This window comes from Carlito syrichta, unplaced genomic scaffold (genome assembly GCF_000164805.1).
Source record: "Carlito syrichta isolate Samal-C Ts95f unplaced genomic scaffold, Tarsius_syrichta-2.0.1 Scaffold302384, whole genome shotgun sequence".
NCBI classification, from domain to species: Eukaryota; Metazoa; Chordata; class Mammalia; order Primates; family Tarsiidae; genus Carlito; species Carlito syrichta.
In genome coordinates this window covers 368,694-382,111 of record NW_007246480.1, presented here as the reverse complement: position 1 = coordinate 382,111, position 13,418 = coordinate 368,694, and the positions used below count along the sequence as shown (strand labels likewise).

General features: G+C 44.5%; 1 protein-coding gene across 1 annotated transcript in view; it reads right to left on the bottom strand.

Moving 5' to 3' along the window:
• The window catches only part of GNPTAB (N-acetylglucosamine-1-phosphate transferase alpha and beta subunits), a 69,515-nt gene that overhangs the window by 52,513 nt on the left and 3,584 nt on the right, over positions 1-13,418 (bottom strand). Inside the window, exons 2-4 of the mRNA XM_008056505.2 lie at positions 11,526-11,645; positions 8,216-8,257; positions 2,638-2,843 (exon numbers count right to left, since the gene is read on the bottom strand). Coding sequence (XP_008054696.2) covers positions 2,638-2,843; positions 8,216-8,257; positions 11,526-11,645 — 368 coding nt within the window. The remainder of the gene's footprint in view (positions 1-2,637; positions 2,844-8,215; positions 8,258-11,525; positions 11,646-13,418) is intronic.

Here is a 13,418-nt window from a genome sequence, read left to right as displayed (position 1 = left end):
GAGCCCAGCAGGTCGAGGCTGCGGTGACCAGGAGCGGCCACTGCACTCCAGTCTGGGTGATGGAGTGAGACTCCAACTCAAAACAAAACAAAACAAAAAAACTAAGGAGAATGCCAGACACAGTGGCTCATACCTGTAATCCCAGCACTTTGGGAAGCACAGGCGAGAGGACTGCCTGAGTCCAGGGGGTCAAGACCAGCCTGGGCAACTTGGCGAGACCTCATCTCTACAATAAATCAAAAAATTAATCGGGCATGGTGGTGCATGCCTGTAGTTCTAGCTGCTTGGAATGCTGAGGCGGAAGGATCACCTGAGTGCAGCAGGTTGAGGCTGCAGTGTCCGTGAGCATGCACTTATATTCCAGTCTGGACAACAGAGTAAGACTCTGACTAAAAAAAAAAAAACTAAAAAACAAGGAGCGATGATAAGCATTACAGGAATGTAGAAAAGTAAAAACAGAGCAACATCATGGAGAATATACTAGTCTGGGAGCTTCATGGAGGAGAGAGAACTTGAGCAGGAGATAAGCCAGAGAGGGAGGGGAGGGAGGTGCAGTGGGGGATCCAGGGCCACTATGACAGTTCAGTGTGATGCAGAAGGGCAGGGCTGTGGGGACTGACAGGCAAAGGCGAGGCAATTAAAGCTGAATCCCAAGCACCAGGATGAGGAAGCCATGTCCACATGAAAAGCAAATATACACGACTCTATTATTTTCTTCAAAAAGGCAGGGAACCAGCAAAAATCAAGGTTTTCAGATCCAACTGAGAGCTGTGTGCCAGATAGACTGAGATGGGGTTTACAGCAGACAGAACAGCTAGAAGCCTGTTACAGGGGTTTGTGAAAGAATCTAGTGTGTAAAGAGAAATGAAATGAACAACGTGAGAATCTAAGAATCATTCGCAAAAAACAAAAGTGAGTGACAGGATGAGGTTATCAGTTACAGAAGTAAAAAGTAAAAAGGAGTCAAAGACAGGTCCAAGCAACGGAAGTGGGGAGGTGCAACGCTAACAGACTGGGACCACAAAGGGGTTGTGAATGCTTTCATTTTGCACATAAAAACACCGAACCTCCACAGAGAGACGACCAAGCAGGAGAGGAAGGAGGCCAGAGGCTGGAGTGGCAGATGTGGGCTCAGCAGCTCAGGGGCCAAGTGGGAGAGGGGGCCTCAAAAATGGATACAGCTTCATGCCAAAAACTACCATTATCTGCCCAATCATCTGTTGTCTAACAATCTAACGGCACTTATTTTTCACAGTTTGGTGGCTGGAAGCACGAGATAGGGTACCAGCACGGTTAGGCCCAGGTGGGGGTTCCCTTCTGGGCTGCAGACAGTATCTTCTCCTAACTTCACACAGCAGACAGCAGAGGGCGCTCTCGGGGCCCCACTGTATAAAAGCGCTAACCTCATCCAGGATGGCAGGGCCCTCAAGACCTAATCACCTCCTGAAGTCCCCACCCTCCAACACCATCACATTGGGGAACAGGATTTCAACACATGAGTTTGGGGGGAACACACACATTCAGTGCATAACACCTATAAAACCGGATGTTTCAGAACGAGAGGTATAAATGCTCCAGGTGCATTCCACCCAAATTGCGGAAAACAACCCTGTTGAGCAGCTACAGGGCAGAGGAATTGCCTCTAGAACAACTTCAAGCCAAGACAATAGTTAACAGCGAGTATCAGACTGAAAGTCTTTACCACAGCACAAAAGGTGTGTGAACCACAGCCATGGTCCCCGATCTTTTTGGTATCAGGGACCAGTGTCGCGGAAGACAGTTTTTCCACCGGCAGTGGCAGGGGTGGGAGGGGGGTGTTCGGGATAACTCAAGTGCATAACACTCATTGTGCACTTTATTTCTATTACTCTCACACCACAATATACAATAAAATTATTATACAACTAACAATACAAAAAGGCATGGACAGAAGTAGTAAGTAAAATAATGGACGGGCTACATGTGGAATAAAATAAGTGTCGGACTCTGACTTAAAGCCTGTCACCAGATGCAAGTGAAGTAAATCGAGTCACCCGCCACTCACTGACTGGGTTTTGATAAGAGTCTGCGAGCAACTGATTTATGATGGTCTCCGTGCAGTCAAACCTCATTGCTCATGTTAATGTGTATTTGCAGTTGCTTCTCGGCACTAGCATCACCATCTCGGCTCCACCTCAGATCATCAGGCATTAGATTCTCATTAAGGAGTGAACCACCTAGATCTCTCGCATGCGCAGTTCACAACAGGGCTCGTGCTCCTATGAGAATCTAACGCCGCCTCTGATCTGACAGAAGGCAGAGCTCAGGTAGCAATGCACGTGAGGGGAGCAGCTATAAATGCAGATGAAGCTTTGCTCACCAGCCCACTGCACACCTCCTGCTGTGCGGCCCTCTTCCTTCCTAACAGGTACCAGTCCATGGCCCAGAGGTTGGAGATCCCCACACTACAGAGTATACACACAATTCCATTCTGAGGCTTAGGCTCAAATACAAAGGCAACGCTTTTGTTTCTCATTGTTTTTAGAAATGTTTTTCAACATTGCTTTATAACTGAATCATTTGCATTCCATACAGAATTTTGTTACTCAAACATCCAATGATAACATGTTTTTAAAATAATCCATAAAAAGATCTTACCATCCTTAGTACTGTCGAAAACAACAACTGAGACATTAGTAGAAGGGTTTTTTGGTTTTGCAACATTGAATATGTCACTGGCAGAATGAAAAGAAGGATAAACAGATGGCAGGTCCTTCAGGGTAACGTTGGCTGGCAGGGCTGGGTCCAAGACAAGCATTGGCACCTTAATGCAGTGTGTCAGCAAACATTCCAACTGCTTCTCACTGGAAAGAAACACCAACATGCTTACAGCTACATTCTGGAAATTTCATCAACAATGAGAAGCTTGATGGTATGACTAAATTTCCCAGATTTTTTTCCTATAGCCTATAGATTTTTTTTATTAAAAAAAACAATATTTTAATGAGGACTTTTATCTCATGAGTACAAAAACTTACTTCAACTCTAAAGACAGAGCTTTCAAACTCCAACTAATAAAATAAGACTGCCACCAATATTTGCTAAATCAAAAGTACGTACTAAATTAAGCACTTTATTATCATAATTTTTCAAGATTATTCATTAGGAAGGAAGTCGATTCAGTTTAACAGAGTGTCATGTTACCAGATACAACTTACCAATTCCAGTTAGAACATATTAGTTAAATACATTGGCTAGCCAGCCGTAGTGGCTCATGCCTATAATCCCAGCACTTTGGGAGGCCAAGGCGAGAGGACTGCCTGAGCCCAGGGGTTCGAGATCAGCTTGGGCAACTTGGCGAGACCTCATCTCTTCAATAAATAAAAAAGATTAGCTGGGCATAGTTGTGTGCACCTGTAGTTCTACCTACTTGGAAGGCTGAGGCAGAAGGATCGCCTGAGTCCAGCAAGTCAAGGCTGCAGTAGCCATGAGTGTGTCACTGCACTCCAGCCTGAGAGACAGAGTAAGACTCCGACTCAAAAAAAAAAGGACACTGGATATGATACTATCTTGATGTAAATAAAAGCAAATATGACATTCTAATATGAATTTATGAATATAAGAAACACCTAGAATAGGCTAGGCGTGGTAGCTCATGCCTATAATCACAGCACTTTGAGGAGGCCAATGCGAGAGGATTGCCTGAGCCCAAAAGCTCAAGACCAGCCTGGGCAACATGGCAAGATCTCGTCTCTACAGCAAATCAAAAAATTAGCCACAGCCGGGCTCGGTGGCTCAGCCTGTAATCCCGTGCCTTTGGGAGGCTGAGGTGAGTGGATTGCCTGAGCCCGTGGGTTCAAGACCCGCCTAGGCAGCAAGACCTCATCTCTACAATAAATCAAAAAATCAGCCAGGCGTGGTAGCGCACGCTTGTCATTCCGGCTACTTGGAAGGCTGAGGCGGAAGGATCACCGGAGCCCAGCAGGTTGAGGTTATGGTGGCCGGGAGGGGCCACTGCACTCCAGTCTGGGCGACAGAGTGAGACTCCAACTCAAAAATAAATAAATAAATAAAACAATATAACAACAACAACAAAAATTAGCCAAGTATGATGGTATGCACCCATAGTTCTAGCTACTTGGAAGGCTGAGACAAAAGGATCGCCTGAACCCAGGAGGTCGAGGCTGTGGGAGCTGTGATTGTGCCACTGCACTCCAGCCCGAGCGACAGAGTGAGACTCCAACTCAAAACAACAACAACAACAAAACCAGAATAAATATATTAACTTAACAAGCAAATGTATAGGCAAAGGACATGGCTAGAAAATTCACAAAGTAGGAACTACAATTAATTAAACAATATGTAAAATTGTTCCATCTCCTTAATAAAGAAATGCAAAGGAAAACAACGAGCTGTTACCTTTCATTTCTAAATTAGCACACTCAGTGTTAGAAGAAGTACAGTAAACCTATTCCTCTCAAACACTGCTGGTGTCACTCCAAATGACACCAACTCTTTGGGAAATTAAGTTGGTAATATATACGTATATGATGTATAGTACACATATATACATATATACTTAGAACCATAAAAACATATTTAAGCTTCTTCCTCAGTAATCTTACTTCTAGGAATCTAGTAATCTAGGGGGATAGAAACAAAACAAACAAACCTATGTACAGAAAATGCCACAAACCCAAATATAAGTATCATAAAATATTTATAATAGCAAAAATACAGAAATTTACTAAATGCTTAGTACATTATAATATAGTCACTTGATGAATTATTATGCAGTTGTTGAAACTGACAAGTATGAAGCATGAAGATAATGTATTAACATGATATATATTTACAATTATGTAAAGGAAAAAAGTAGAATACAAAATTGCACACAGATTATAAACTATAATCATTCAAATATACATAAAAAAGGAGTTTAAGACTGAATTTTTAAAATGTGGTACATATACACAACGGAATATTACACAGCCGTAAAGAAGGACAAAATTATGAACTTCACAACAACTTGGATGGATTTAGAGTCTGTAATACTGAGTGATCTATCACAGAAACAAAGAACTGAGTACCACATGTTCTCACTCATAAGCGAACCCTGAACAATCATCACAATACTATAAGAAAGGGACTGGCGTCCGGGCTCGGTCTCAGGCTCAGCCTGAGTAGATTGCCTGAGCCTGCAGGCTTGAGACCCGCCTGGGCAACTTGACGAGACCTCATCTACACAATAAATCAAAAATTAGCAGGGCGTGGTAGCGTGCACCTGTAGTTCCAGCTACTTGGAAGGCTGAGGCGGAAGGATAGCCAGAGCCAGTCTGGGTAACAGAGACTCCAACTCAAAAAAAAAAAAGAAAGGGATTGGCAGTAATGGGAAACCACCAGGGGAGCAGGTACCTGATCTCAAACCAGGTGACGTAGAGACCAAAGGGAGGCCCAAACTTTACCTGTACAGTGATAATTTGTATACCTAACCCTGAATAGTATCCCACATATTTAAAATAAAAAAAAGAGAAATAAAGGGAGTAATAAAAATGGTAATAGTTGTTAAATAAGAGTCAAAAAATTGTATAAGTTTCTTTTCACTTCCCCCTCAACTTTTCTTAAGGGTTCACCATTACTGTTATTTAAATAATTTAGAAGTCATTCTAAAAAAGCACTATTTGAGCCAGGTTCGGTGGCTCAGCCTGTAATCCCACACCTTGGGAAGCTGAGGTGAGTAGACTGCCTGAGCCCGCGGGTTCGAGATCCACCTGGGCAACTTGGCGAGACCTCATCTCTACAATAAATCAAAAATTAGCCGGGCGTGGTAGCACGCATCTGTAGTTCCAGCTACTCGGAAGGCTGAGGCGGAAGGATCACCGGAGCCTAGCAGATCGAGGCTGTGGTGGCCAGGAGCTGCACTCCCGTCTGAGTGACAGAGTGAGACTCCAACTCAAAAAAATATAAAAAGTAAAAAATAAAAAAAAATTAAAAAGCACTATTTGGCCAGGCAGTCAGTAGTTCATGCCTGTAATCCCACTTTGGGACCAAGGTGAGAGGATGGATTGAGCCCAGGAGTTCAAGACCAGCTTGGCAAACATAGCAAGCTCTTGTTTCTACAAAAGTAAAAATAAAAAATTAGCATGGCATGGTGGCGTGTGCCTATAGCCCCAACTACTCAGGAGGATAAGGTGGAAGGATCACCCAGTTTGAGGCTGCGGTGAGCCATGACTGTGCCACTGGACTCCAGCCTGGAAGCCTGAGACTCCAACATGAACACACAAAAATAAATAAATAAACACTGTTAGTATAACTTATAAATAAAGCTACATAATTAACATAAAGGCATGATTCAGAAGGCACTTCTAGATCTTGAAATTCGTCAAAATCTTCTCTACCCATAAGTGTTGTTTAAAGTCTGATCGTGGCCGGGCTCGGTGGCTCAGCCTGTAATACCAGCACTTCAGGAGGCTGAGGCGAGTGGATTGCCTGAACCCATGGGTTCGAGACCCACCCAGGCAACTTGGTGAGACCTCGTCTCTATAATAAATCAAAAAATTAGCCAGGCGTGGTAGCGCATGCCTGTAGTCCCAGCTACTTGGAAGGCTGAGGTGGAAGGATTGCTGGAGCCATGCAGGCCAAGGCTGCAGTGGCCGGGAGTGTGCCACTGCACTCCAGCCTGGGTGACAGAGTGAGATGCCAACTCAAAAAAAAAAGCCTGATTGTTAGGCCAGGTGCAGTGGCTTACACCTATAATCGCAGCACTTTGGGATGCAGAGGTGAGAGGACAACCTGAGCCCACAGGTTCAAGACCAGCCTGGGAAACTTGGCAAGACATAAATAAGTCAAAATAAATACAATAAATCAAAAAATTAGCTGGGTATGGTGGTGCATGCCTGTAGTTCTAGTTACTTGGAAGGCTGAGGTGGAAGGCTAGCAGGAGCCCAGCAGGTCGAGGGTGCGGTGGCCATAAGTGTACCACTGCACTCCAGCCTGGGCAAGAGAGTAAGACTTCAACTCAAAAAATAAAATAAAAAGTCTGATGGTTAAATGGGGAGGTGGAAGTTAACACAGATTTCTGTTTGTCAGTGAGACAGTCTTATTTTAAGGATCTATGAAACAATCTTATTTTAAAAGATGATTCAAAACAAGATAGATATAGCTGATTCTTGTCACTGGGCTAAATCCCCTTCCCAGGCCCTTAAATGTAAGACATACAAATTCACAGCTTTTAAAGATAAGGAGCCAGGCTCGGTGGCTCAGCCTGTAATCCTGCGCCTTTGGGAGGCTGAGGTGAGTGGATTGCCTGAGCCCGCAGGTTCGAGACCGCCTGGGTAGGTGAGACCTCATCTCTACAATAAATCAAAAAATCAGCCGGGCGTGGTAGTGCATGCCTGTAATTCCGGCTACTTGGAAGGCTGAGGCAGAAGGATCGCCAGAGCCCAGCAGGTCGAGGCTGCGGTGGCCGGGAGCGGCCACTGCACTCCAGTCTGGGAGACAGAGTGAGACTTCAACTCAAAAAAAAAAAAAAGATAAGGAAATATAAATTGACTATGTAAGTAAACGATGAACATAAATGTTATAAATGAAAGAACTGGGTTTAAGTTAGAGCTTAAGTGGACCAAGAGAAGAATGAACCAAGACTGATTAATGGGAATGATAGAGAAGGAAAATCTTGGTACTCTAATCCTTCCAAATGCAATAAAGCTCTGGGTAGCTAGAACATAAGTAACCAGAATTCTCAGTAAACTGTGCATTAGGCACTGCAAAATTTCCCATCTAACAGATGTTCCAAATTTGGGGGTCAAAAACTAACCAAGTTGGGTGTGGCAGCTCACCCACATAATGCCAGCACCTTGGGAGGCAGAGGCAAGAGGATTGTCTGAGCTCAGGGGTTCAAGACCAGTCTGAGCAACATGGCAAGACGTCATCTCTACAATAAATCAAAAAATTAGCCAGTCATGCCTGTGGTTCCAGCTACTTATAAGGCTGAGGTGGAAGGATCACCTGAGCTCAGCAGGTCAAGGCTGTGGTGGCCGTCAGCATTCCATTGCCCTCAAGCCTAGGCATCAAAGTAAGACTCCAATTCAAAAAAAAAAAAAATTAGCAGAAAAGAGACTGAATATGAGCAATAGAGTAAACACAAAATACTACATACCCAACAAAAACAAGTAACAATCTGGAAATTCACTTCAGTCCATCCATTTTTATTCTAGAGAGGAAGTCAAATGCTTACCTCTTCTTAGTTGGCTCCGTTGTGTTCTTCCCGAGGATTTCTCTAATGAAAAGTAAATATAGTTCATTATATATGTATGGGCTAGTGGTAGCCCCAAATGGGAATCAGGGACTCAGCATGTTAATGTTCTTGGTTACTCCACTGAAACTAACACACAATTAGCAGCTCTATAATGGCCAGATGTGGTGGCTCACGCCTATAACCCCAGCACTTTGGGAGGCTGAGATGAGAGGACTGCCTGAGCTCACTGGTACCAGACCAACCCGGGCAACTTGGTGAGACCTCATTTCTACAGTAAGTAAAAAAAATTAGCCGGAGTGGTGGCACGTGACTATAATTCCAGTTACTTGGAAGGTTGGAAGGATCACCTGACCACAGTGGGTCGATGCTGTGGTGGCCATGAGTGCGCCGCTGCACTCCAGCTTGGGTGACAGAGTGAGACTCCAACTCAAAAAAAAAGAAGCCCTATAATGCTTACAACACTTAAAATGCATAGTAAATTATATGTTATGCTCCAATGAAATATTACCAACAACATGTCCCTTTCACTATAACCATGATAGTTCACTTAAAATATAATACTTAGTATTTTACTAGTAAAACCCGGGGCCAGGTTGTCAGTCATTTTCGTGCACTGGGAAGGTCTTATAACCTCTAACACAGAGAGAATTTGTTGCAGTAGAAGGTGGCCAATGACTCCAACTGGGTTGCACTCCTTACATTAAAAAAGATGTTGGTAGAGTGTTCTCAGCAGACACTCCTGAAGAATAGGAGAGAAAGTTCCATCAGCCTGGTTCCTAGCTCTGAAAGCTCTCTAGAAGCTACTGGGGCAATCCCCTCGGGTCCCCTCCCCAATGTGGGAGCTTTTCTGTCCTCTCAATAAATTGTGCTTTAAAAAAAACCAAAAAACAAAAGAAGCCACTAGACCTTTCTTGGTTGATGTAAATAATAATAAAATGACCAGGCCGGGCTCGGTGGCTTAGCCTGTAATACCAGCACTTCGGGAGGCCCAGGCGAGCAGATTGCCTGAGCCCATGGTTGGAGACCAGCCTGTGTAACTTGGTGAGACCTTGTCTCTACAATAAAGAAAGAATAAATAAAAAAATAAAATAAAATGATCAAAGTCACATATGACATGGAAAATACTAAAATTTCTAATTCCATAGTCTATAATTTATTCCTAAAAGGGAAAAAAGAAAAATACTTTTTACTGCATTTTTCAAAAGATGACAAGTTTGTAGGTCTATTTTATTTTTCAAGGGAGTGAGGTATCCTACTGAGGCGCGATTTTCCATAATAAACCCTTATTTTTTTTTTTTTTTTTTTGAGTTGGAGTCTCACTCTGTTGCCCAGACTGGAGTGCAGTGGCCGCTCTCGGCCACCGCAGCCTCAACCTGCTGGGCTCCGGCGATCCTTCCGCCTCAGCCTTCTAAGTAGCTGGAACTACAGGCGTGTGCTACCACACCCGGCTAATTTTTGATTTATTGTAGAGATGAGGTCTCGCCAAGTTGCCCAGGCGGGTCTCGAACCCGCGGGCTCAGGCAATCCACTCACCTCAGCCTCCCAAGGCGTGGGATTACAGGCTGAGCCACCGAGCCCGGCTTAAACCCTTATTTTAAGAAGATACATACTAGGGCTCAAAATGAGCTAGCAGGAAGCCTAAGATTCCCTGGAAAGGCTCCCCTGCCTGGAGGCCCCTTGGAGAACTAGCCACCACTGGAGCATCACATTCATAAAATGACCATCTAACAAAACAAAGCAGAAGTGGCCCAGTACTCCTTGGACACCAGGAAACAAGGGTCAGACAGATGACCACCAGGATCTCGTAATGGCATGAATTGAGAGGCAGATTTGTGTTTGAATAGCGTTGTGAAATCAATTTACCTCTCTCAAATACATGTACTCTCAGGACTATATTTTGTTTTCTAAAAATCATTTTTGGGCCATTGCTTTACTACACTCTGGTGTGGCCATGTGCTCTCTTAGCTCCATGAGCTATTTGGCTCCCCCTCTCCTACCTCGGAGAGGAGAATCACTCCTCCCTCCCTCACTCATTTACTTTCTGGTCATTGCTTTGCTAATCTATAGTCTGGCCACATGGCTGCCATGCTTCCTAGCTTTGGCCCCTTCTCCTACCTTGGGGAGTGAATCTCCTCTCTCTCTAATTTACTTTCTAAATAAACTATATTTCCAAGCCGGGCTCGGTGGCTCAGCCTGTAATCCCAGCACTTTGGGAGGCCGAGGTGAGTGGATTGCCTGAGCCCGTGGGTTTGAGACCAGCCTGGGCAACTTGGCAAGAACTCATCTCTGGGGGGAGGGGAAGGGAGATGGGATTAACGGTCGTCAATATCTGTCTGGGGGATGGGGAGACACGCCTTATCAACAAGGGTGCTTGAACGAAGCATATTTGTATACCTAACCCTTAACTGTACCCCACAATATCATAATAAAAAATATTGATTATTAAAAAAAAATAAAAAAATAAAAATGAACTCATCTCTACAATAAATAAAAAATTAGCCAGGCATGGTCATGCGTGCCTGTAGTTTCAGCTACTTGGAAGGCTAAGGCAGAAGGATCTCTAGAGCCCAGCAGGTCAACACTGGGATGGCCGTGAGTGTGTCACTGCACTCCAGCCTGGCCGATGGAGTGAGACTCCACTCAAAAAAAAATAAACATGAAAATGAAAAATAAAATAAACTACATTTCCAATCTAAAAGAAAAAATCAATTCTGGATGGACCTGGTGGCTCAAACTTGTAATATCAACACTTTGGGAGACCAAGCTAGGAGGATCACTTGAGCCCAGTAGTTCAAGATCAGCCTGGCCAACATAGCAAGGCCTCATGTCTATTTCCAAAAAAAAAAATAGGCCGGGCTCCGTGGCTCAGCCTGTAATCCCAGCGCTTTGGGATGCTGAGGTGAGTGGATTGCCTGAGTCTGCAGGTTCGAGACCCACCTAGGCAACTTGGCAAAGAGAACTCATGACTACAATAAATCAAAAAATTAGCCAGATGTCGTAGCGTGTGCCTGTAGTTCCGGCTACTTGGAAGGCTGAGGCGGAAGGATCACCAGAGCCCAGCAAGTTGAGGCTGCAGTGGCAGGAGTGTGCCACTGCACTCCAGTCTGGGTGACAGAGTGAGACTCCAACTAAAATAAATAAATAAATAAATAAGTTTTAGCAGATCCTTTTGTAGTTCATAAGTGTGATGACTGGGTTTTCACATGCCTATGTAAGATGTGCCTCTCTCAAACCTTATTATGAGGTCAGCACATTACTCGTCTGAAGTGGGAAAAAAATCAGTTTTTACCTCATTGCTTTCTGCTCCTCCTCCATCTGTTCTCTGACCTGCTGTAGTTCCTTCAGGAGCTCGAGATCTGTGCCATTCACCCAGGTGTACACCACATCGATTGGCATGGGCAGACAGAGCCTAGGGACACCAAGAAGCCCTCCAGCTTAAATGAATCTTTCCATATATTTGGGGATAAGAATACAACAAGCAGCCAGGCTTGGTGGCTCAGCCTGTAATCCCGTGCCTTTGGGAGGCTGAGGTGAGTGGATTGCCTGAGCCCGCGGGTTCGAGACCCGCCTGGGCAGCGAGACCTCATCTCTACAATCAATCAAAAAATCAGCCGGGCGTGGTAGCGCGCGCCTGTAACTCGGGCTACTCGGAAGGCTGAGGCGGAAGGATCGCTGGAGCCCAGCAGGTCGAGGCGGCGGTGGCCAGGAGAGGCCACTGCACTCCAGTCTGGGCGACAGAGTGAGACTCCAACTCAAAAAAAAAAAAAAAAAAAAAAGAATACAACAAGCTTAAACCCAGAGATTCTGAAAGACACCACTAAAAAAGCCCTCTGATGACTTAGGCATGTTAAACACAGAACTGCATGCTTTCTAGCTGGAAATGAGGAGCTGATATCTGTCAAGTGCTTCCCTGAGCTGCATAATGTTGAACACTTTGTGTGATTTGCATCATCTGATTCTCACAACCACCCTGCAAGGAGGCTGACATTACTCCATGGTAAAGACTGCTTGGGGTGTAGTGGTCATGGAAGCTCAGTTTAGATCAAACTGCTACATTCTCTTTGCTCAGACAAACAGGGGAGCTGGACTGCAAATGCAGACAAACACAGAAAAGAAATTAGACGTTTAAAGGACAAAACTTTTAAAAAAAGTTCTCCGACAACCCTCCGACAAAGCCTGGCCCCGCTCGACGCTGCAGCCTTCTCATACTCTGCTCACCAAGACCGCCCTGGCCTCCTCGCCTTTGCTTTCCTTTTTCATAGCACTTACCACCTTTCTTACACTTAAATAATGAGCTACTTACACTGCTAACTATTTGCCCCCAATAAGCTCCAAGAAAGCAGGAAGCTTTCCTGCTTGGTTCCCTAAAGCATCCACACAGTGACAGGAGTGACTGGCACCCCAGTGCCCAGTGGATGTTTGCTAACATGCGGGACACTAGGACAGAAGCCCTTCCCAAACCGGCACCATTTTCTTCCTGATTATCTTGTCTTATCCTTATAATAAAGAGGTAGGCAGATTTTTAGGCTATTTATGCCTTACCTTGGTGATTTTGTCCAGATTTTGCCCTTGCTAAAAGCATTCTTCCCTCACTGACTTACCAAAAACCTACCTGTCTTTCAGGGCCTGCTCTGGACCCATTCACTCTGACCTATGATACAGGAATTCCCGTATACATATAGGTATTCGTTTACCTTAGATGGTTCTGTTTCAAGTTTGGTATTTCTCAAAACACTGCACAGCTTTTTGTTGTTTGGCTTTTTGGGTTTTTTTGGACAAGGACCAAAGCTTACCCTCCTCTTGTCCTCCCTGCACTCCAGGCACAGAATTAGGATTTTGGTTGCAATCATATGAATTCAGTTTTTATCCAGTCGCCCTATATTGATTTTATATAGGTGGTTAATTATCTCACGGAAAAATAAATGAAATTTGGTGAATAAATCTTTCAAATTATGGAAAGAAAATAAATAGAAGTGACAACCATTAGCTTAAAAAAAAAAGTAGATGAGGCCAGGCTCAGTGGCTCAGCCTGTAATCCCAGCACTTTGGGAGGCCAAGGTGAGTGGACTGCCTGAGCCTGCGGGTTCGAGACCCGCCTGGGCAACTTGGCGAGACCTCATCTCTACAATAAATCAAAAAATTAGCCGGGCGTGGTAGCGCACGCCTGTAGTTCCAGCTACTT